Genomic DNA, 26,013 nt, shown 5'->3' with positions numbered 1-26,013 from the left:
ATTTTTTAATGACAGGCGTTATTCTAATAACAATGTATTTTTAGCTCTTCACGCCAGCGCCATCTATCAATTACATTTGTAAACTTAAAACTAATTGGTCAAAACTTTCAACAGATGTCGCTACTGAAAAGAATAAACCTCTTTAGCTTTTAGCATTTTTTATTTAAAGTTAATATTTACAAAATACACGTTTCGTGCACATACTACATTATATTAGCTTATGAGATATCACGTTAAGGCACAAACTAAGTACGAATAACATTTATGCAGTGATCACAATAAATAAAGCTGTGTAATGATATACGTTACTGAAAATTATGATTGATACAGTTAACAGAAACAGTGGATCTAATAAGAATCGACATGGATACAAATATATGGTGATAACTTTTCCTTTTTATAACACTCATGAATCGAAAACAAAACTTAAACAACATTCTAACTTAAAAATTAACATGGATAGAGTAACTATTCTAAACTCTCCTATTTTTTTAATTTTGCACAAATGGAATATGGCCTAATTAATAGCATTAACCTAAAAACTTTTACGAAACATTTTAAAATTGTCTAAAGGCCCTTTTAAGAGCTATTGGAATGTAAAAAACAATCAAATGTCAACTAACTTATAGTGTTATAAAACCTTTTTGCACAAATCATCAAAATTCATAAAACTTTTTTGTCGTTAACATGTAGATATTATTATTTTTTATAATAAAAGTAGGTACTTAAAACAATATAGGCTATAATACTAACGCTTCCGACTAGCATACAAACTGGACGTGTCAGTCCTCGACCATTTACTTCACACCACAAGTGCTCATGCATCTGAACGCCAGTTCATATTTCACATCACAACCTTATATTAAGTCCTTATAAACTATCAAACATTTTAATGTAACCTCTTTGTGTAGGGGCCCATTCGAACAGCAATATTTGCGGCCACTTTTGCTTATAATTGGCATCAAAACCAAGTTCCAAAATCTACGAGGATAGCGAAATCCATTTTAAACTAGATACCCACGGCAGCGATACCGCTTAAGTCTAAATGGGCCTTTAAAGTCCTCGATGACGTCCAATACAAGACTTATTCATAGTAACAATGTCGGAGAGGTACACTCGCATTTATCAACGCTAAAACTACTTAATAAACAGTAAAAGCGATTATCCAACTGAATAGTAACACGCTTAATGTCGACAGCGGACTGAGCATAGCGGATCCAGAATTTGGGCCAATCTTAGCTAAGATCGTGTTTGTGGAGTTCATAATTTTGTTAACAAATTTATCCAGGATATCTGATCTATGTGTGATGTCACAGGCAGTGTGGCTGATAGCATCGACTACAGGAGCTGAAAAGATTCTGAAGTTCACTTCAGTGGGGTCTAAGGTGCCATACATCCATATCGGCATCCTGTTAGATAGAATCCATAAGTTGTCGTTGTAATCTACCTTAATGTCAGTTGGATAGACCATCGTCTCGTCGCTCATGTAGATCCGACCCTGATTCTTCATCAAGTACTCCTTGTTTGACGTTTTCCAGCAAGCAACAGCATTCAAGTTTACTAAAGAGTAGAATAACACGCCGGTTTTCTGGTCAACAAATGAAGCACTAGACTGGGCATTAGGGCCCCGGGTGCCGAGCAGTTTGAAAGCGTTGAAGTTATTTTCTGCGAGAGTTTGGTTCCTTAAGTATTCAGTGGACACCGAGAATTCGTCGTAACTAGCCATTGGGTGGAAGTAGAGAGTGCTGAAATTGTCAGGGTTGGGACCAGAAAGAGCAAGTCCAAAAATAGCATCCGTCCAACTGAAGTTATAACCCTTGACGCTGAAATCGCAAGCTAGTGGGTCGGGGTGGAAGTAGTGGTGGGTGATCCTCCAGGACTCATTCTTTTCCCAAGAGTAGACCACAACGGCAGGTTTGCCTAGATCCCCGGCGTAAGCAAACGTGTTCTCACAATCGTTGTCTTCAACAGCAATGTTGGCGAATCCTGATTCCTCTTTTACCTGATCATCGGGGAACACGTATTTTCTGAGAAGGTTATCTGTCTTTAGGTCGTACACGATGATGGAAGGTGGGTATTTCGTAACATTGTTCTCCAGATTGCCGATCTTTCCGTTATCGAGGACCCAGAGTCGTCCGCAGCGGTCAGCTCTGACGCGGAAGGGTGAGATGATCTCTGGTGGCTTGCCGTCCATATCGGTAGAGTGCGCTGCCCAACTCGGGTACGGGATCAGCTTCGGGGATGTTGTGGAGTTGTCTGAAACCAAAAATGATATAGGTCAAAACCAATCGATAAGGTATCCAAGATACTTTGTTGACGTAGCATGAAATATAAAATAACAGTGATAGAGCGAGTAGTAAGTGATTCATATCATAACATCGTTTTCCCTAATGGGTTCTGGCGACGACTTTCATTTATTTGCGTTATTTATCAAAGGATCTCTAAAAGTATGTCATATGGCACTCAAAATAACAGTAATCAATGAACCCATTGTTAAAACTTAATTTGACATAATACAAAAGATTTTATCAATGTATGTTCCCCTTTGTATTTTTATATAAATTAAATATACTAAGCATAATTTAAAAATGCTTTACACGTCCGAATCCCGGCAAAAGCAAATGTATTTACTTTTAACGACTAAGGTCCAAAAGATACAAACAATCTGCTGTTCAACACTTAGATTTCAGAAAACAATAGTGTGAAAGCAATACCAATCTTTATATTCTTATTATTAATATTATGACTTCATAACATAATGAAAGAAATCATTCATCGCAAAGAAACCGGCACATCTGAGAATTTTTCAAGGGTGCGTTAAGTCATGTCAAAGGGCTGCGAAGGCGGCTTAAATACTTTAACACCATGTTTAACATCAACCACAAGAAAAGTAGAAACAAAATAATATAAAACTATTTCATAAACAGTAATATCGGCTTAGTTATCTAACTGGCTAATTTATTCATATGCAGTTCCGTGGCAAGTTGAGTTGTTAACATATATCTTAGCACTAACATCATGAATATCGCTATTGTATGCACGTTGATCAGTACACATTAATTACAATAATCTTATCAATCTAAAACTAACAGCATTCTTTGATTTAATGTAAAGAGCTTGTTTATAAAGTTTAAGCTATAAGTTTAAACTCTTTACCTAGAATCATTAAAATTAACAGGTTGCAATGTTTAGCAAGAAAGACAAGTCCTTGGAGTCGCACTGGCAAGATATTTAGGGATGCATGTCTTATTATTGGGTGGCGAAAGGGGCAATCGCCCGGGGCCTCGCTCTTGCAGGGGTCTCGCGTCCCTAAAATTTTTTTGAACTATATTATGTTATTCAACACTTGAAGGTTATAACATAACGGCGTATTCAAGCCTATCTTAAAAAAAACCTCGATTGATTTTTCACGAAGTCAAGTACTCAGATCATTTTGTTAAGACCTTCCGCCCGAAGCCTCGCAATGGGTAAGGCCGCCGCTCTTATTAAGGCTTAGTTATCCGTCCATCTAAACGTCTATCAGGCTCTGTCCTACAAACCGATGAAATCTAGAATTTTCGCAGATGACGTTTCCCCTCAGGTTAGGCAACATCAAGGTTGACAGGTTTTGTGGAAAATCCCTCTTGATTGGAACCCACATCGTCGACTCCGACTCATTCTTGATAGGTCAGGTGACAGAAATCAACTAACCCTCATTCGTACCTCATTTCAATCACTTCGAACAGGAAATTAATTAATCATTTCAATATTACAACTTCAAAATTATGAATGGACCCAAACAATCAATAAATGACATTGTAGTATTTTTTGTCGTCGTACGTGACTATTAGAAAAATTATTCAATTAAATTGGTCTTTGTATTGGGGTTCAATGTCCAATTTAACAAAATAATTGATAGTGGTTTAATATCGAGACACGTAATATTCGTACACGATCACTCCCTTTGAAGAGTCTTAACTGTCATTTAATAAAAATAAGACCAGTCATACTCATACTCCAAATCTGAGCAGAGGCCTCTTCCCCTATTGATCATCGATAACTACATTTGTTCTCTATTGGCTTTCGATTCTATATTCCAATATATGGAATCCAGGGTCCATCGCGAAATATTTCTCCCTATTTCAGCGGTGAATTAATAAATAATATTTATACGTACTTCAAAATAGTGACATTAGTGTAAGCGTATTAATAATGACAAATTCCACTCTTACCTTTCAAATTAATGTAGTTCAAACTGGCAGGAACACCAGACTTCCATCTCGGTACGGTCACAAACAGCTTGTCTTCATATATCTCCAGCCCCATCGGGATGTTGTTCGCTGGTATGAAGCTCTTAGTATCTATCGCCTGCTGCCTGGCCTCGGGTGAGGGGAACTCGTAGTCGATCTCCTTCCACTCGTAGACGATGTGGAGCTGGTCCATGCACCCACACAGGTACACCAGCTGCAGGAGAATGAGGGCCTTGAAACCCTCCATCTTGAGGAGCTGGAATTGAGAGGAAACCTTGGTCAGTTGGTTAGTTTTAGAAAAAAAGTTTTTGGTTGGTTTCAAACAATAAATTCAGCCTTCAATTCAGTCCAACCTGAGAGACCGATTACCTCATAAAGTTAGCTGATTCCGACTAGATGCGGAACACGGAGGACCAGGTCTTGTGGCGCAACTTGGGGAGGTGCGTGTCCAAAATTTTGGTTTGGTGGATGTTAATTTTATAGCATTTTCAATAACGTACCCAAAGATGCTTTTATATGCTATCCTAGATAATGATTTAACCGTTTCCGTTCAAAGAACGCATTTCCTTTATTAGTAATGTACATATGCAAAAAAGCGCAGTCGTATTTAAAACAAAGTCCTTTACCACCGAAAGGACCAGCAACAAAATCCATCAATGGTGTAATAAAACTTGAATAACCAAACGCTTGACCAAGTATTGCAAGTATTGTCGAACACGCAGTTACAGCCGCTGCGTATTAATTCCTTATCTCTACGCCTATTACCTTTACGCACAACACTATGTTATTAAATGGTACGAGTGATATACTAAACTACCTGTATCGAATACTATAGGTATTGCCTTGAGTTTCATTTAAACAATCGGTCATCTTGTTATGTTCTAGTTCTTTTGTTTTGATTTCGTTAACAGTATGGGGATTGTGCTCTTAATGCTTGATATGTATGGAGTGGTAGGTCGAGAAACAGTTTATAAATCTATACTATCTATAGCTAATAGAGGTGGTTGTGGAATTTCAAAATTCTCATATCGTGTGCTGGTTTTTTGACCTTGGAGACGACCTCCGTGGTCGAGTGGCGTACGCACCGGTTTCAAGGTGTCGCTAGCTCTGAGGTCCCGGGTTCGATCCCCGGTCGGGTCAATGTAAAAATTCACATTTCTACATTGTCTCGGGTCTGGGTGTTTGTGGTACCTTCGTTGTATCTGAATTCCATAACACAAGTGCTTCAGCAACTTACTTTGGGTTCAGAACAATGTATGTGATATCGTCCGCATTTATTTATTTATTTTGGATCAAATTAGATCTTACAACAATGAAGTGTGGTACAGAAGTACTTTTTGCTAGGTAAAGCCTACAAAACAGCGATAGTAAAATTGAACTAGAGCAAAGTGCCGATAACGCTACTAGTTATCACCTAATACTGGTTAGTTCACGAAAGTAAGTAGACATTCCAAATCCACGACTAATAAAAAAGAATATTCTATGAATTTTAAGAGCCTTGTTTAACCTATTCAAAGCAAATCGACACGTTATTATTAAAATGAACTAATCAAACCAATAGGACCAAAGCAACTCCTAGGACCAGTTACATAAGACTAAGTACCAAAGGACTAGTTATACAAAGTTTACCAGTTACAAGTTTGCGCAAAGGCACACCCTAATACCCTCTAGAATCGAGTACTTGAATTGAGAACGAAACTATATAACTATATCTCAATATTGCATATTAATTGCCTACCGACGTAGGTAACGAATTGAAAGGAACTTCGCCTTGGACGAGGTCAGGGCATATTTTTCTTTTGACCTTGTCTTAAGGAAGTACTTGTATTTGTAAGGTTAAATGATTTATGTAACGTGTGATATGACATTGCCAAGTTTCGAGTTCATTTTAGTTTGAGCATTGACCCGAATATGATCTGATATCGATTATCATCACAATGAAAAGGTTTTTAGTTTTTGGGCTTTGAAAACCGCTCTTCCTTAGTTTGAGTGAATAAAAATTTATAACCAATACTAACAGAAAAAAAAATATAATAAAACTTTATAAACACCGTATTTCTTGCTCTAATAAATATGGATATTCAGAATTTTTTGCAATGGCAAATATTATGGATGAAGCTTTCTGCTCTATTGAATTTGACGAGTAAATTCGCTATAATCGTCTTTATAAGGAATGAACGAAAAGGAGCAGAAGATGAGCATAAAAGACCAAAAATATAATCAAATATGTCCCCCACGTAAAATGAATAGCTAAAAGCATATTCGAAAATCGCGAATAATTATAAATATGATGTAACCACACAATGCGAAACACAGAATCCTTTAAACATTAGAATTCAATAGGGACTATGCGCATAATAACTACTATTGTTGGTTCAGACAAACAATAATCAACCATATTAAGATGACGTTAAAGTTCATAATTGTCTCCATCGAATTGTGTCGGTTTTGTTGTTAATATAAATGAAGTCTGATCAAGTTTATAATCGGTCTTTGGTTTTGAATTCTTGTTGCAATTGCTGTAGATATTCCGTTTACTATGAAGTCTGTTTGTTGGCACTTGGATTTTCCTTATCTATTATAGGATCTCTTGCGAAATTTGTTGGTCAAATCACCAGTAGTAGTATTAGGTAGTGAGTCATCAAGGAAGTTTTGTCAGGAAATACATCCTTCCTATTTCAGTCAGACTTATAAGTCTTATTGATAAAAAGTGTACATAATTAATGTTCCTATGGATTAGCGAATGCTCAAGAATTATTTCACCTCGGAAATAGTGAGATTCGTAATCCATTTTTTGCTTCTCAGAAAGGCAGATTGAAAAAAGCAGATAAATGTGCTACTAGTAATAAAAGTTTGACTGAAGATGCTGGAAAAAAAAGTTAAGCTGCAAATATTATAAAAAATGACACATCGTGAAAAGTGAAACTTATATCTTGTTAACGAAACTTCCTTGTTCCGAGTCATGCCTGGGAAAGTCCCGAAACACGTCATGTTTTTCATAGAGAACTACATAGAATTGGATTGTCTTAAAGCCAATTCAAACAAAGATAGCCTACTACGTATACGTCACGGTAACCAGTGTATGGTATGTTGATCTAGTGACGATGGGCACTGACTGCCATACCGGAGGTCGTGGGATCGGCTTCCAACCAGAATAGGCATTTAGGTGATGAGCTCGATCAATTGTTCTGTCTCTAGGTGTAGTTTGTGTTTAATAGGTTTTTAGAAGTATAGAAGCATGTATATCAGTTATCTTGTACTCATCTTTGCTCAGTTTGAAGGTAGATGGTGAATATCGGTCGCTCAGTTCACAACTGTTTACCATTTTACACACTTTACATACCAAGATTTATAAGAATTTATAGTAACAAAAGAATTGAAAGGGTTTCGGACAACGACAAAGGCTTAAAAGTGACTAATTACTTTCCAAATCGATTTCCAATCGATTTCCACTCCCATCTAGTTATTTTGCCAACCAAACCTTAAAATTTCACCGTACACGGAAAAGGTTCGCGCAGTGAAACTGTTGACTATGGGTCAATAGAAAAGCTTTTAAAGTCACAGACGGCAACATTTGTGTGCTAAAAGTTGGAAACTTTAATGGTTCGAATAATGGTTGGAAAGTTACCGAGAGAACTAAAATTGCTACTAAACTTGAGTATCCATCACACCTTGACACTAACCGACATAGGACAATAATTATTATTTATGTATTTTGAATTATAGTACCAAGTTCTACTAACTATACTTTTATTTGATATAGCTAAGTGCTACAAGCTATACAGCAAATTAATTTTAAAAAATCTAGCCGAAACTGTCATGATAGAAGAATAAACGAAATGACTTTTCTCCTCTCTCTCCTTAAATATCCAATCTCATTGCACACATAATTCAGACATCACCTCTAACTATAAGTATTAAACAAACAACAACATCCAAAACAATGTTCGCGCACAAATTCTTACATAATTAACAGGTTATTAGACAAGAAGTCTTGACATGTGACTGTAACCTATTACGTGAGGTCAGTGGCGACCTCTGGCGAGTGTCGCAACAACCACGTGAGTATAATAGCCGCATTGTGATCATGCTGAGATAAGTACCAGATAGGTATACGTCTATAGTTTTTATAACATGCTGTACAGGTGTTTTGATTGAGCAATCTGTTACAGAAATAGAACTAGGAAAGATTACACTCGATTATGCTGCGTTTGTATCAGAGATGAGCGAGAATTTTGAGCAGTGCCGAGAAAATTTGTGGGAACCCACCAATGCTGTGTGAGTATAATTATCGCACGACGAAAATGGATAGCTGGTAGTACATAATGACGCAAACCTCGCAACGCATCCTTCTCTACACACGTTCCTTACCTACTCAAATCCCGCTCACACATGCCTCGCCTAATTTGTGCACTAACTCCGCTTTGTAAAGATGTGCTGACCGAGGCGAAGTAAATGAAGAGTTCCTTTTGCTTCTTTACAAACACATCCCTCGCTCTTCGCGCATTTTTAATGGAAACCACCACACCGACCGATAACGCCTCCTACGTTATCGGCTCGTTTTCAAAGGGCCGTTATCGCACTCTTGCGGTGGTGAATGCTTTAGAGCAAAAAAAAACCTAGCTCACAATATGCTATTTCATTTTAAGTTAAAATGGATTAATGACAAAATAAATTTGAAAACTATTGCTCTAGATTTTCATCAATACGACCAATTGGAGAACCCATTTCTACATGTACTTCTTCACCACTTCACTCGGAGATCACGTGCTCTAACCAAATCATTATATTGACGTCTTCTTACTTTGCAAATGGTAGCTCCCAGACACAAAGACACAACAATAGTTAGAACACAGATCGCGTGGTAATGGAAAATTATATTATAGACAATGGAACAGACGCATCATCTGTAGTATAGGAGCCCGGGTCCCGTTACTTAACAAAATCGTTAAATATTACTGTTATTTAAACTGGATGACGGACCGTGAGAATTGTTGGTAACAAAGCAAGTATAACATGATGGTCAATGAAGAACTGTTTTTTTTAGATCAGTTATATTTTACCTAGCTCATTTTCTAACGTGCAAGTGTATCTAAAATCGGAACTTAACATTAAAAAGAAAGATTAATCCCGTTGTTACGGTAATAAATGGGTGACGAAACAAATCGAAACCCTCACTCGCACTTGACAGGTTTTTTACATATGCCTGTGTTTAATAAACAAGGGATAAGCTCTACCTCCATAGTAAGGACATTGTCATCGTGTTTTGCTTCCAACGGTCTTCCTCATTGAGGTAGCTGGAAGAGGAAAGTAAATGAGCATTCGAAGCTGAACTTCTATTAAACGGCTAGACCGATTTGGATGTATTAATGTGTCTGCGGTTGGGTAGCGCCCTGTATGGTTACTTTCTCAAATTAGTCCGGCAAAACGAAATTCCTTCTCCATTCCTCCGGCCCATATTATATTATACTAGGTATTGCATAATGTACTACCATAGATCACCGTCATGTATAAATTTTTATGTCACACGTTAATTGCGATACTGCATTAACTGTAATCGCTTCGTAATTATGATTTGACATACTTTAGAAAATATAATTCAATGTCAAAGCTATGTAGGCATCAATGCCGGTTATGTAATATATGTTTTATTAAAAAGAATGATAAAAGGTACTAAGTGCCGGTCACGTGGGCTCCGTTGAGATAATATACCTTATTCCTTTGACATAGGGACTTACCTATTCTTAACCAATAACCTTTTTTTCCAAATGGGAGATCCTCAAATGAGTTCTCCCGCTTTTTGTTGAGCTGAATAGAATGACTTATCTATACTAATATATAAAGCTGAAGAGTTAGTTAGTTTGTTTGTTTTTGAACTACCTACTGGTTCAAATTGAAAAAATATTTTTGAGTTGAATTGACCATTCATTGAGGAAGGTTTTAGCCCACAAACCATCACGCTGCGACTAAAAGGAGTGAATATACAATTTAAAATGTGGAAAAAATAGGGCAGATATAAATCATAACATATCTTCTAACCACACGGGCGAAGTCGCGGGCAACACCTAGTTAATTAATAATAGCTGATCTGAAAACAAATTTTAAAACTCAAAAAGAAAATTCGAAATTTTCTCAAATATATGCCGTACCGTAGTAATTGTTTGCTTTATAGTACAAATTTAAAAATGTTAATTAATAAAACTATAACAGTTACGATATAATGAAACTAAGACAAAACTTATATAATTGATGAATATATTTAAATATCATTTAAATTAAGTTCTTTTTTATAATCGTAAAATGAATTATTCGACAAGCTAAAGTACTTATCATAAGCTAAGAAACTAAGAAGCATAAATTTATCATATTTAAACTATGTAATAACTAGTTTTTAATTATATGCAAATCTATGACAGCTTATTATACTTTAAATTTATGCTTAGCATAAGTTATTGCGAATACAAATCCTGTGTACGTTTGTACGTACCTACTGGTATATATTTGATTCGGTTTTTATTTATTTTGGTCTAAACGATTTCTTCTCTAAGGAGTTTTATCCCAACTTCGCGGGGTGCTTACACGAAAACTCAAAACAAAAAATAAGCATAAGTTGAGCTGAGAGTCACATAAATGTTTGTCCTCTGCGGGGATTAAAACCCACGTTACGTCGCGCGCAGTGGGTTTGAGGTGGTGACCTATACCACTCGGCTATCCGTAAAGTATTTATTTCAAGGATTTAATCTATATCTATACTTACTAATATATAAAGCTGAAGAGTTTGTTTGTTTGAACGCGCTAATCTCAGGAACTACTGGTCCAATTTGAAAAATTATTTTTGTGTTGAATAGACCATTCATCGAGGAAGGCTTTAGGCTATAAACCATCACGCTGCGACTAATAGGAGCGAAGATACAAAGGAAAATGTGAAAAAATAGGGCAGGTATAAATCATAACTTATATCTTCTACCCACGGGGACGGAGTCGCGGGCAACAGCTAGTTATACATATTTCTCTACAAGTTCTTGTTTATATCCAGAAGATGACGAATGGATGCTTTGTGAGCGTGATAGATTTAAGAAAAATAAACTCAAACCCAAAAAAAATATGGAAGGAAAGACCACGTACCACAACCAGCCAACGAAACGCTAAAATACTCTCTATTGTTATTTCATTACCATACTTACGACGCTATCACAATCTGCAACTTGACAAGCATTCTATTTATTGACCGAATTCGAATTGTGCGAAAACCCAATGAATTTCGAATGCCCAAAAACGTGTTATTCGTGAATTAATTAATTTCTTACAGCAAGTGCCGTAACGAAAACACGAATGGAACTACAATTTCCACGCATTCTCAAATGAAAATACCGTTCTATAAAATTCGCATATCGAATTTTATTATTTTATTCCCATGACGAATACCGTACTTTCTTTGAGCTATAGAAGTAGATCTAGGGGCATTCTACATCCCTAGACTATATGGTACAAGATCGGCGAAAACAAAATCGTCATCAATCTTTTTCGCAATGACGTTGGGGTCGGCTTCCAGTCTTACCAGATGAAGCTGAGAACCATTTAGTTTTTTAAAGACACCTGTTAGTTACACTGATTGTCAAACTATATAGCTTCTTGAGTCCTTCTTCCTTTATTTTCATGTTCCCCTTTATCGCCCCTTTGGACATAGGCATAGGCAAATGTCCGATCAGCCCTAACTCTTACAGTTACTAACTGCTGAAGTTGTGAACGAGACTTAATACCTTGGACCTAAATCTGTCTGTTTCGCTTGTACAATTCCAACAGTCCAGAGGGTCCACCACCACGTCCTAAAATTATATTATGATGGTTGTAGAACCATGACAGCGCAATATATCAGCTTAGTCTTCAAGAGCATAATACAGATGACGGTGACTCGTTATACAGTGGCTCTTAGACTACAATTGGTTCATTAAACCTTTTCTTATAAATAGCAATTGTTTTAATAATTGTGCTTTTAATTATAGAACAATGACAAGTGCTCCTTTCAATTGATTTGTTTTACGTCAAGGAATTTCCTTCTTTATTATTCCGTTTGTTCATCCGCAATGTTAATGGGAGGATAATGAAAATAGAGGTAGAAAGAACTCCTTTGAAAAACTTACAAGCACATAATGATGGTAGTTCTTTTCCTTAATTAAAATTGTAACGAACGAAACAAACGAAAAAAAGAACTCCAATTACTAAATAAAACAAGAAAACATCTGCCTATCAAAGATAAAATTACTTAAAATCAATTTTATAAAATTGACATTATCATTCATTTTTGACTGTGAAGAGCTGATTTCAATACTTTTTTTGTATTTTAAACATATACCTAACCTTCTAAAATCAGGTAAACATAATAACCTGAAATTGATTTTAAGGGATACAAACGGTCCATTCCACAAAACATGACGGAATGTCTTAAGTCACGAAGATCGTACAAGAGATTAACGACTGATCGGTGTCATACACATACATCAAAAAATCCTACGATCATTAATGGCTTCTGTACAAGTTCACTTTAAATATAATTAAAATATTTAATTTTGCTTGCTTTAAACCAATAAAAACAAGAGATAGTTCGGCCACACCCGTCTATTTGTACTTTACAGTGCTAACTAAGGTGTATCTACACTGTAAGCTACGCTTAATATTTAAGTAGGTAGGTAAGCTAAACAGTACAGATGCACGAACTATTTGAGAGATGTAAAGATGACTTATATTATAATGCCCGCGACTTCGTCTGCGTGGTTAGAAGATATAAGTTATGACTTTTTCTTCGCTCCTATTGGTCGCAGCGTGATGATATATAGCCTAAAACCTTCCTCGATGAATGGTCTATTCAACACAAAAATATTTTTTTATATTTTTTCAATTTGAACCAGTAGTTCCTGAGATTACAATCAAACAAACAAACTCTTCAGCTTTATATATTAGTATATAGATGCCAACGATATCTTCGCTACGTTTCATCGATTTTTAATTTCTCGCGCGGAGATTTTAATATTACGATAACTCATTACCTATTAACTTTTTTGGTGTAGTCTAAAAGGCAATTTTGTTCTATATTACATGCATAATATATCTAACTTATTTATTTGGATAAGGATTAATACTGTATTGTTAAAAATAGGTTCGTAAATAACCCATAATTTTACTGTATTAAGAAAACACATAAAAATGGTTATTGTGGGTTATCCTTGGAAGATAGACATATACCACCGCGGACATGTTTAACTAATATCGTTGTAATATCGTCAGTTTACACAAAACCTAAACTTATTATACACTAAAACCTTCCTCAAGAATTGCTCTATCTATTGTTGAAAACTGCATAAAAATCCGTTCAGTACTTTTCTAGTTTATCGCGAACAGACAGACAGACGGACAGACGCGGCGGGAGACTTTGTTTTATAATATGTAAGGATAAGGATACTTTAATGATTCTCGATGCATTTTGTCATTACTTTCAAAACATATTTATCAGTATAAGAAGCTAGTGGTAGTAAGGTCCGCATTCAATAATGATTTCATTTCTGAAAATGACCATTTACGGGAACCTGTAGTACTAGTATAAAGTGTGAAAATGAGATGCCGCTTTTAGGCGTGTATTGCGCTGTCCTTTTTCCACGATGGATGATGGTAGAGTTACAGAATTTGTCTTCAACAGACATTTTAGTGAGTGATACAATAGTTACAATTCATAAATCTAATCATATTCCTTCTCAGTATAGCTCACGGTGTGTCTCCACGCTAATCTTGCACAATGCATTGGCCGTTAAAAATTCCGTCGCGACACCCCAAGGTGAACGGGTTTAGGCGCACGCGCAGATTTGGACCGCCTGTGATATACTTGCCCACGCACCTACTGGTCACTGGGCAGTGGGCACAGAAGAATATTATAGGAGCCAGTATATTTTTAACAGTTTTAAGTCCTTTGGCTTACACATAAATAATGTAATACACTTTTTTTCGATTATGGCCGTTTTTGAAAATTACCGGTCTGTAAAAAGGCTGGAAATTAGTGGTTCGAAAGTTCCTTAACGTTCCTTATGACGTTTGATATCTATTTTAAGTGTTCAGAAACAATGATTGAATGAAATTGGTTTTCCTTGTCTCCAAGCCTGTGTACATGTGAGTGTGTGTTTTAACCCTTTTAATATCAAGGAACTAATATTAATCACCGGTATGTACCGATCATTTAATTATGACTCATATTTTAAAGAAGACAAAAATAATGTTTGTTTTATTGGAATAAAATAATCAATTCTGCTTAATTCTATTTTTCCCCACTTCTGAATAATTGGAAAAGAAGACACAGCACACAATATTCTTCTCAGTATCTAACTGATTTCTGGTTTTCTATATCCTGTGGATCTCTTCCTCTTCTCTTTCCAAAGAGATTCGATGTAATGAAAGAGAGGTGGACGAAAAGTCGAATCGTCTAGAACTTTATTTATCACTCTCTAACAACACTGCAGTTTTCTTCCTTCCGTAAAGCTTCAAATCTTTAACCAGGATATAAATTCTCAACCTTTACTACATCACAATATGCACTTGAGTTATAAGTCCTCAAAAAGATTTACGATCCTCAAAAGGTCGTAGGGCGATATGGAAAATTTCCTCTCATTTAATGTCGACATTACCTTATAGGATCCTCGTCGGTGCATCGCATGTTTAAATAAACACTTTAATTGGGTTTTGACATCACCTTATATATTGCCAGTTAGTTGACTTGTAATGCTAGATTATTTAGAATTTATTCATCAGTTAGACCATACAGGTAGGCATCTTTAACATGTTGAATGACCCGAATGGGATTGAAGATATCTACTTAACTTTTTTGTTAACTTATACGGCAATGTGGACAGGGGGGAGCTAAATTGACAAGAGAGACGCACGTGACGCTTCAACAATTACAATAATAGAAGAAGTAAAGGGTCCTCTGATAATCATGTGTAATGTAAATGTCAATAGTAGGCAGGGCTGACGAAAAGTTGAAAAATACATACATTAAATACTGTTATCCAAAAAGGATAAATTTCCACCAAAAAGATCGAAGACTCTTGTCCGTACCTAAACTTCGAAACAAAATCGAATATTACAAAGACATTCTAAAACATTGTAATTTAAACTATTTGGTCTATTCCTAAAAGTGTAACGATTAGTACAAACAATTAGTGGGTCAGGGCGAGCGTGCACGGGCACGTCGCCGGCGGCACCTACCTCACAAAAACTCGGCACACATGTTATGTGTCATTCCAGTAATGTCACTGGTACAACCAAGTTTGATCTAAGTAGAATTTATTTAGAAATGCATTGGTTTAAGTCTCGTGAGTTGTTTTACAAGTAGGTGGGTAAGAAGACTCTTTTGTGTAGTTTTAATTTATTTATTTCGAATTTGTTTGCTTTTAGAAATCTTTATTAGATTACGTGCTTAAATTGAAGCTTATGTTTTGGTATAATCTTGAAACAAATGGAGAATTTGCCATTTGTTATCAACGTACATACGAGTATGTAGAAATAGCTAACGTCATTTCTTGTGCTTCACATCACATCATCAGCCTATCCCTTATGCTTATGACTTTCTTGTGCTTATGGGGAAAAAAATAGTTTTCTTTTTGGTGTTTGTGTTTAAATATCAAAATGTTGGCGCTACCTTTGAAATAACTGGACTCTTCTTCAAAAACTAATAACAGGAAATTGCAAATACGCTACGTGATTATAATTTGACTTATTGACCGCATGATTCACACGAACAAGGATATTCTTACTTCATTACTTTATTTATTTACCGATAAATATAGTCACAATGTTTATTGAAATAAACCAGCAAATACGAAGAACGTGTTTGGGACTGTGCGCAATAACTGGTAAAAGGGAATGTCTGGTAATTAATAACTTATTGTAAATGCTACGTAAGTAAGTACAAATAGTTTTAAAATAAAAAATACAATGTATACCATTGAATTAAAGCGCAGTTTGCAATGTTATAATTTACAATTTTCGTTCTAGACTATAAAACATTTGGACGCTGGTAATGAAAGAATATTATGGTTTTTATTTTTTTATGTAACACCGTATTTTTCCAAATAAATAAATATTTTATGCTAAAGATTTATGGATTCGTTCATAACACACGTAGTACCTAAATAAATCTACTAAGGGCCGATTTTTCAATCGCCAGATAACTTTTATTCGACGAATTTGTTTGACGCTTTGACAGCTTCTGTATAGAAATTATGTCAAACGGCCATGTTTATTCCTCAGATAACAGTAATCTTACGATTGAAAAATCGGGCCTTAGTATAGTATAGTGGTATTTCCCGGGTTAATATGTAGCCTATGACTCTGAGAAGAAACTTGGCTTCAATGGCTTCTATATTTAATAACTAGCTGTTGCCCGCCACTTTATCCCCGTGGGTAGAAGATATAAGTTATGATTTATACCTGCCCTGTTTTTTTCACATTTTCTATTGTATCTTCACTCCTATTAGTCGCAGCGTAATGGTTTATAGCCTAAAATGGTATATTCAACACAAAAATAAATTTTCAATTCGGACCAGTAGTTTCTGAGATTAGCGCGTTCAAACAAACAAACAAATTCTTCAGCTTTATATATTAGTATAGATTAAAGAAATACGTTCAAGAAATCTTGATGTAGCCCCCTACGTCACACACTTATGGTACTCGTGAGGACTTTTTAAGTTTCGATGAACAATACCAGAAAATTGGTTCAAAATTATATAAACAGATACATAAGCAAAACAATTTTTGAGTTTTGCGTGAAGTCACAACCGTATCGCTGATTAGTACGCAATCGATTGCCAATTAAGCATTCGTAATGAACGATCTGACACTAGGTAATTAGGCTATAAATTAATTACTTCAATATTTACTAATTTCGGTGTCAATTAAGTTACACACGTGGATAATTGTGGAACTACTAAGTAGCAGAAATAGTTCATTAATTAAGGCTGTTTTGTATTATTAATGTTTTTTTAATATTAATTTGTTTTTTGTTTTGTGAAAAATGTTTTTAATTTCTCGGCATTTTTTAAAAATAATTTACGAAGAGTTCTACAACGAATTGTGTTTTTAATGCGTTCAGTTAAAAACGCAAGTTTGAGTTAAAATTCAATACTTTAAAGAGGTGTACTATATTAATGGTTCTAACTATTTACGAAGGTTTGATCACAAACAGTGGTACGAAGATAGTTAAGTTCACAAATATTAACATTAAAATTACCTTTACTAACTTGAGACAGTTTACGAAAAAATAAACGAGCTTTATAATTTATTGAAATGAAGTTGAAAAAAACTGGTAATAAATAATCTTTGAATATATGCATAATAATACGGTACGAGTGTTTGTCACTGAACTCCTAAAAGGCTGGACTGATTTGCATGTTTGACTTTGGGTGGCACCCTGTTGATACAGATAGCAGATGTTGTTTCGCCATACACGGGTAAGAAAAATACATGTTTTCCGAATTTTATATATTGGATTTGTTTATATTAAAATTGCTTTGCTTAAATTACCATACAGGACAACGTCTGTCCTCTGTAATATAAAAATAGCCTACATTTAGACACGATACTTATAAATAAAGTCAATAGTCGTAATAATATTCTAAATTCGTGACTTGACTGTTACGAGCAGACACAATGACCTTACTTGACCTGTGTCTAACAAACAAATACTTATTTATTTTTAACGAAACAAATAAACCTATAATATTTATAGAATCTATTTACAACACAAGTTTATACTAGACTGGACTACGTCACTTAATCATAGCGAGATGATATTCGTAATATTTGATGACACTTGTCAAAAGATGGTTCACCCGTTTACAGACAAATCTTTGCAGTCACAGATTTACATCATAGGAGGAGACCCGGTCTTTTTTAAAGGCGTACATAGAGACACAGGTCCAATATACTGAGGCCTTGTTGAGAACTTTAATCTCATCTTTAATGGGAAAACAGACATCAAGAATCCAAAATAGATTAACAAAACTATTGTATGTTACGTTCGGAAAGAAAAAGGCTATTTTAGTGTTATGTGGTTTGTGGACCAGACCTTAGATATTAATGATCGTTATGTACTAAAATATTGACTACCATTCTTAGGTCATCAGCTAAAATCCTGGCAAGGCACGCTTCAATTAAACAAACTCGGTAAAGTACTGTGAAACGATTATTCAGAACTACTTGAATTTTCTCTTGACTCTCTTATTATAAATACATTAAATACCTTCCAGATCGATCGAATAGAAATTACCTCAACGTCAATACTACAAGCAAACACTTGTAAAAGAATAACTAAAGTAAACTCTACTAAAAGTCAAGCAATTTACAAAACACCAAGGCCAATTTGTTCACAGTCCACGTAAATAAGTTATAAAATAATTAACGCTACACGCTCTGCTAACCAATCTAGATATTTTTAGCGAGGTAATATACTTTACCTTATCTAGGCAGACTTACAAAATCAAATTGGATTTAAGTTAAAGATTAATTGAAGGTGTTCTTTCAATGTTACATCAGAGTTTTGATATTTGAGTCTTCTCATATGTACCTACCAGAAAAAAAAATTAAGCGTTATCTTCTGAAAAACTATTTCGACAAATAATATATAGGTACGAAAAAAGCAACTTGCTACTGTAAAAGCAAGAGACCTCGATACACTGCATAGTGACGTCAATTTCCTAAAACTGTAAAATTCTTACTTTGTATGGTCGTTGTGTTTCATCGCGTAGCGGGTTCAACACGGGCATGGAAAAATATCTAATTATGCACTCAAAAAAGGCGTATTCTAAGTCTGAGCATTATTGATACAAGTGATTTTCATATCGTCAACTTTAGAGCAAGTATTCAAAATAAATACATATTACAATAAAAGATCTCTATTTGAAATTACATAAAGCATTCACAAAGACATTTTTAAATACTTCTGAAGCCCGCCTAAAGCGATATTAGAGACCTCCTACACAACAACCAACCACAATGACCACATTTCATTATATTAACATTAGATAATCACCACGAAGACATTATTTAATTTCGCTAACCTTTTCACCCGGAAGAACATGTAACTAATTAATACGCTGAACTTTAAACTCTACAGTAATTGTAATACGACACATATTTGATTAACAATAAAATTAGCCTCCCTTTCACAAGACAATACGTGTTGAGGAAATGTTAAATGACTCAAAGAATGTATTTTTAGATTTATTATTAATTATCAAGGTCGCTAACATGCTGGTAATTTACATGTGAAAGAACTTTATTGTGTTTTACAATTCAATGTTAAAAAAGAAACAAATTTATCTGTCCCCGTACCATGAGCTATTCAAAGCAAATCGGTTGACATCGTGGGAGTGAGATACCGCTCTACAGTGTACTGAACAAAGTCTCGCTCTACAACGGTGAGTATTTTAAGTGTTAGTGGTACGGCACAGGAAATTGAAAGTAATTGAATATTGAGATTAGTTCTTGAATAAGAGAATTTAAAACTAGATCTGTTTCCTGGGTAAAATATGTTAAGCCTTCCTAACAAATATAAGGACCATATTTATAACCATCATTTTTTTTACGATTTGGAACAGTAATTGTAATCGAAATATACCTATATATCTATACTAATATATAAACCTGAAGAGTTTGTTTGTTTGTTTGTTTGTTTGAACGCGCTAATCTCAGGAACTACTGGTCCAAATTGAAACATTCTTTTTGTGTTGAGTAGACAATTAATCGAGGAAGGCTTTAGGCTATAAACCATCACGCTGCGACTAATAGAAGCGAAGATACAATGGAAAATGTGAGAAAAAACAGGACGGGTATAAATCATAACTTACATCTTCTACACCCACGGGAACGAAGTCGCGGGCAACAGCTAGTTTTTATATAAAGCAATCGAATCAAACATGTCTTACTCTCAGTACGCAAGTATATTCCAATATAATCTATACTAATACATAAAGCTGAAGAACTACTGGTTCAAATTGAAAAAATATTTTTGTATTGAATAGACCATTCATCGAGGAAGGTTTTAGGCTATACACCATCAAGCTGCAACTAATAGCAGCGAAGATACAATGGAAAATGTGGCAAAAACTTGGCTTGTGGCTTCCGTTTAAATATTCCTAACTATATCTTCTAACTACGCCGGCGAAGTTACGGGCAACAGCTAGTATATTTATATAAAGCAATCGAATCGAACGTATCTTACTCTCAGTACACATATTTAATTCTGTTCCTATATATCTATCACCACGAATGCAAAGAGAATGACTAATCAATCAAAATTAACGGTCAAACGGAGTATTTTGCATAAATATAGCTATTTATTGACAAAACAATATCAGTTCCTGGATGTCCGAGGTAAAATATTGATTTATGATCAATAATTGCAATAACATACAACATCCGAGTCTACTTGCATCAATCTTGGTATTAATAGATACAAGATATAAGTGGTAGACGATTCGATATGATGGCTTTGGAATCAGTTGTTTATGTTTTCCTTTTCATATAGATACCTATACAAACTGTATAGACCTTAAATATTTGTCTTTTGTTCTAGCACGGTTCCCACTTATTTCCTCTATTACTGCGCTTATTACTCTCGATTGGAAAAAGATTGACAGCGTTATGATAGGGAGTTTGTTTCTACAATTATTCTCCCAGAGCAAGAATATTTGACCGAATATTTTGCTTAAACACCAGTTGCTAAAAAAATATCTCTAGGTATAGATTAAAATCGAAAAAAATCTACAAACGATGCCAAAGCCAAAAAAACATATTTTTTCTTATTAGGTATGTACTTCAATACATCAAGTATTGAAGTAAGGTTCACGAAAACGTCTGCCCAAAGTTTGGGCAGACGTTTTCGTGAGTTTGGGCCCCAAACTCACTTTTCCGAGAAAACAAAATAACCGACAACTGACATTGCTAGTAGATATTCTAATATTTGTCCAAAACATCTATTCGTTTATTCCTTGTCATTTTTATGGAATCACTTTCAAATCTCAACCCAGTCACAGATGTCTTTCATCTTTCGTCACGTTATAAAAGATGCCACGTGGCTATTCGAGTTAAAAGCGTACATATAGATTAAAGGCAGTCATTAATGTTCATGTCAATGAGTCCCTTATAGACCAAGGGCCAACATATGTCAATACAGACGTTTTAATTAAAGGTCATTCCATAGTTCAAGTAATGTCTGGTTTCTAGTTTATTACCGTAAATTACTAGAATTATTAAATAAATACTATGTTGTTATTATTGGTTAAAGTCTGGTTGTTAACACATTACATTCTAAGCTTGTATTATCTGATTTATAATAGGCTGGTTGCGTTGAAGTGAGATGGCGCGATACAATTCCAATAGTGGTATCTTGTTTTCGCATAACTAGTATTTAAGTTCACAGTATGCACCTGGTATCAGAAATATTTTGCCTTGATTTATACTCTTCTTCGGTTCTTCCATTTTCATTTGGTTTTATTCGAGCCTTGAAAACCTATTGTATATTTTTAAGTCTAGGTATATTTTAATCGTTGTATTTCCCCAGCAATGCATAAACCGGTTATTTAGTTGCATATATTAAATAAATCTTGATATAAAAAAATCCCAACAGGAAAAATTCCCCACCTTTCCCAAGCAGAAAATCCAAACAGTTCCAACTTAAGTCACGCTTGCATTGATTGGCCACGTGACCAGGATTCTGTGATAACCCACTATAAGAAGAATCCAAATTGCGTACTCATAGCTCTCGTAAATACCAATCCTCTATCGAGATGGCTTCAATGCTAACTGCGGGATTAAATGCTAAATTCTTAACATTCCAGTTAAGCTTTATTGCATATCGTTTGATAAAACTAGTAATTTTAATCCTTACTGCCTTTACAATGTTGATTGCAATTTGATACGCTTATTTTATGAGGTATTTGGAAGTGTTTTTAATCTAGGTGATTCTTGTCGACTCTATTCAAGTTTAACGTGAAGATTATAAAATGAATTCTTTAAAAACCATGGAATTACATCACGAGTTATAAAACTGGAACTAGAAATCAAACTCCGGTAAACTGTAGATCTATTAAATTGTAGAAATCATCTGCATCTATGCATGTTACACAAGTTTTATAAACCACTTCAGTTTTATGCTTATTTACAGTAATTGGCATTCTAATATTTCCTCAAAGGTTTTAAATTAAAATAGAGACCAATTTTGCTAATGCTGAATTGACCGTATGAGAAGAATATTGAGCATACGTGCGGAAAAGGAAGCCCGCCACCAGCTAATCCACGTTAAATGAGTAAAGCACCAACAAAATCGAAAATATGAAAAGGGAAAATGAAACGAATTGAGAACCACCTTCTTTTTGAAGTCGGTTTCAAAGCGTTAACTTGCTCATCCATGACGTCTGAAGGATTACTTGAGCTTGGTCCAAGACTGATCCAAAAAGGTCTGGCTCTTCGCTTCATACAGCTTAATCATCAATTCCAAATACTAAGTCACAATGGAATAACAATATCGTCTGTTATTCCTTAAAAGTCAGACAGGCATTTGTACGTATGGCCAGTTCGTGACTAAAACATCATTAGAATGAACCAAATTTGTATCTAATTTGAGCAATAGACTACTCATACACACTTAGATAGTTCTGATGCATCATGTGATGACATAAGAACTTAAACATTCGTTTTAGCATTCTCGAGCTGATGAGGTAGGATTGTATCCATGATTCCATGAAGAGAGGACGTACGAAGATGTCAGATGCGTTGCGATTTTGTTTACAAAATATTTGTAGCACTATAAGCGTGTTTACTGTTGCGTAAATTCTTAGAATGGTAATTGGCGTGAATTCCACGCGTTACGACAAACGACATATTTTATTTTGTTATGATTTTTTAGCTCCAAGTTCTTTTTTTCCTGCCCGTGTTTTTGGCAGCCAATTTGGACGACTTTTTTTGACAAATATTATATGCATCGAACAATATCTGATTCCACTAGTGACGAATAGACAAGTTAAAAATACACACAGGTTTTTCGGACCATTCCTTTTTCTTGGTGCAAAAAGACAGCTCCTTAATACTTCCTAACAGCAATCCCAAAAACGTCACTCTACCCAAATAAGATGTAGAAGCTTTTCGGTTATACCGTCGTTTTCCTCTCCAAGAAGGTCGTCAAAGCCTTCTCATTGACAAGGGTAACTGCTATGAAATGGGTGAACCAGTTCAGCACGCAGGTTGTATACGCCCGAGGCGTTCATGCCACCACATCACCTTCTATTTTGGCGTCTCGTTTATTAAACATCATTATGTTAATGATACGGTTCAAGTCTGTAAAACATTTTTGAAGACAAATGGGAGGATAGCTTGTCAGTTTTCCGCCCGATGCGATACGTTAAGCTTTTTTGATGACTTCATTTTAAGGGATTCTATTGTGACTCAAAAAGTTCAGTGGAAGTTTTTTTATGGTGGGTGAGCAGGACTTATTTAAATTGGAAAATTTTACATTATATGTAATGTATAACCATCCATAGAAGACACAAATTGCTCCGTCTTTATGTACAGAAATAATCATTAACGAAAGGATAAATTTCCATCTAACATAACCTATAGCAAGCTTGACTGTAGCTATGCGTACCTACTCAGACCCAACTATTTTACATCTATAGGAATCTCCCAATACCTAGATAGCGACTGCCTTAGCCAATTGGTCGCAGACCCAATTCAACCCAAATTCCTTACAAATAAGCCTCCAGTTATCTGGGAACGATGTCGATTACGACAGTTATTCCTTTTTGCAGTAAAGTGATCTTGGTTTCTACGACTTTATTGAATAACAAGACTATCAATCAATGTGATAATTTGTCATCCACATAGAGCTTGTTTGACTAGTAATGTCCAAGGAAAAATACGTCAAGTACAATTCCTGAGTTTATCGTGTAATTTTATTAGATGGTTATACAAATGTCGTGTGTATTAGGTATTTATTGCAATAGAAGCAAATGTTTAAAGTAAATATCAGATATAGGTACCTTAGTGATAAATCGTTGCGTTTTTTTATGAAAAGCCTTTTAGGTGGTTGTGGGTGTTTCCATGACTTGAATACAGTGCAGCAAATATTACTACTCTATTTAATTGTACCGTAAACTAATGTTTAGGTAGAGTTTTTTAAATATTTTTGTTTCCACAGGGGTTTCACAGGGGTCTTCTAATTAATTTCATTGTTTTTTGTTTACATTTTATGAGCTTAAACTAGAGCAAAGCCTTCATAAATAGATATCATTTACTAAGCTGTTCATTTTTATATGGAAATTACATAACATTGAATTTATGTCTTAATTCATTACATTGTAAGCTATTAAAATCGAACTTCCGTTATTACTTATTCCGGGCAAGCATTCGATATATTGCAAACATAACAAATTGACGAGTAATTTCCTTAGAAAAACTGGTAAAAATATCGCAATACACATGTACTACGAACTATGTTAAAATATTGTAGAAACCTCAATATATGAACAAACGTACAGTAGGAAATACTGGTTACTGGAGCTTCTATTAAAAATAAAATATGCCGTTTTCTATAAAACGATTTTTTTCTCCTCATTTTTTTACAAAGACTGTCTTGTCTTTAAACAGTTTGTATTTTTACCAAGCCACAAAAAAAACCTACGTTATTGCCCACAAAGTTCCAAGCCTAATGAAGGGTCTATTAAAAAAGGGTGAACGCTGACTCATCGCCGAAACCCGTCAGTTAAAATTTTAGGGCCCACATGCCGGCAGATTCAACCGAAGATTACACCTCTAAAGACACGCAAACTTTTTTATTCTAAAAGTCATTTTTTTGCCGCCAAACTAAAAAATACAACTTGACTCTACAATTTGTAAAGAATAATTTATTCCAGTCCCTCTCCAAATAATGTAATGATTTATTATAAATATACATCTGCGTCTATTTAATTCTAAACTGTCGTAACGTGTCCTAACATAGAAACTAGAATTTAGAATATATAATTTGAAGAAATTTTGCAATACACTCTATACGTCTTAAAATGGGTAATGCCTGAATGTCACTCTAGAAAATATTTAGAAAACGGTTTCTAACTCTCCGATAACTGGGTTACCAGAATATTATCGACTCATCATATTATTTGACATTAGCGTGTCCTAAAAATCATTGATGGTTTAATGACCCAATAAATATTCCTTTACGAAAAAACTCCGGAATAAAAAAAAACTTCAAACACGTCCTCGGCAAGAAACTTTAAGATAGAACCGTTAATCGGCGCACGCCATAAATTCCGGCTTATCAAATTAATTAAAAGGAAACTCACCTGAGAAATCTCTCCGATAACACGTATAAAAGTTGATGTAACGATCACAAAGTTATTAAGAGGTCGTATTTATGTATTACGCGAGTGGACACACAACCAGCCGTCAGTATAGCGGTACGCGAACTGAAGTTGGTCTGTGGTAACGAGCTAAACAGCCTATTGCCTCGCTCGTGACAGGGTTACCATCACACACTCGCAATTCTACTCTTAAAAAATATATACCGCGCCTTTTTTTGCACGTGAAGAACGAAAGAGAGGACCAATGTTGTGATTTGATTACGAGAATTGAATGAGTCATTGCCCCGTAGTAAGGCAGCAATGTAAGTGGCGGAGAAGGGTGCCGACACTTTTGGTGTAATAGAAGACACTTATTATGCGATATTAACATACAAATTAAGTATTATACT

General features: G+C 35.0%; 1 protein-coding gene across 1 annotated transcript; it reads right to left on the bottom strand.

The window, feature by feature from the left end:
• Positions 1–141: 141 nt before the first annotated feature.
• LOC113498622 (protein yellow) lies at positions 142–25,756 on the bottom strand. Its single transcript, XM_026878702.1, has 3 exons — positions 25,607–25,756; positions 4,212–4,485; positions 142–2,256 (listed from the first exon to the last, which is right to left on the bottom strand). The coding sequence occupies exons 2-3, from the start codon at positions 4,474–4,476 to the stop codon at positions 1,142–1,144; spliced, it is 1,380 nt and encodes a 459-aa protein (XP_026734503.1). The 5' UTR covers positions 4,477–4,485; positions 25,607–25,756; the 3' UTR covers positions 142–1,141.
• Positions 25,757–26,013: the final 257 nt, after the last annotated feature.

Source organism: Trichoplusia ni, chromosome 11 (genome assembly GCF_003590095.1).
Source record: "Trichoplusia ni isolate ovarian cell line Hi5 chromosome 11, tn1, whole genome shotgun sequence".
Classification (NCBI taxonomy): Eukaryota; Metazoa; Arthropoda; class Insecta; order Lepidoptera; family Noctuidae; genus Trichoplusia; species Trichoplusia ni.
Note: the sequence above shows the minus strand (reverse complement) of the source record. Positions and strands in the feature narration are given on the sequence as shown.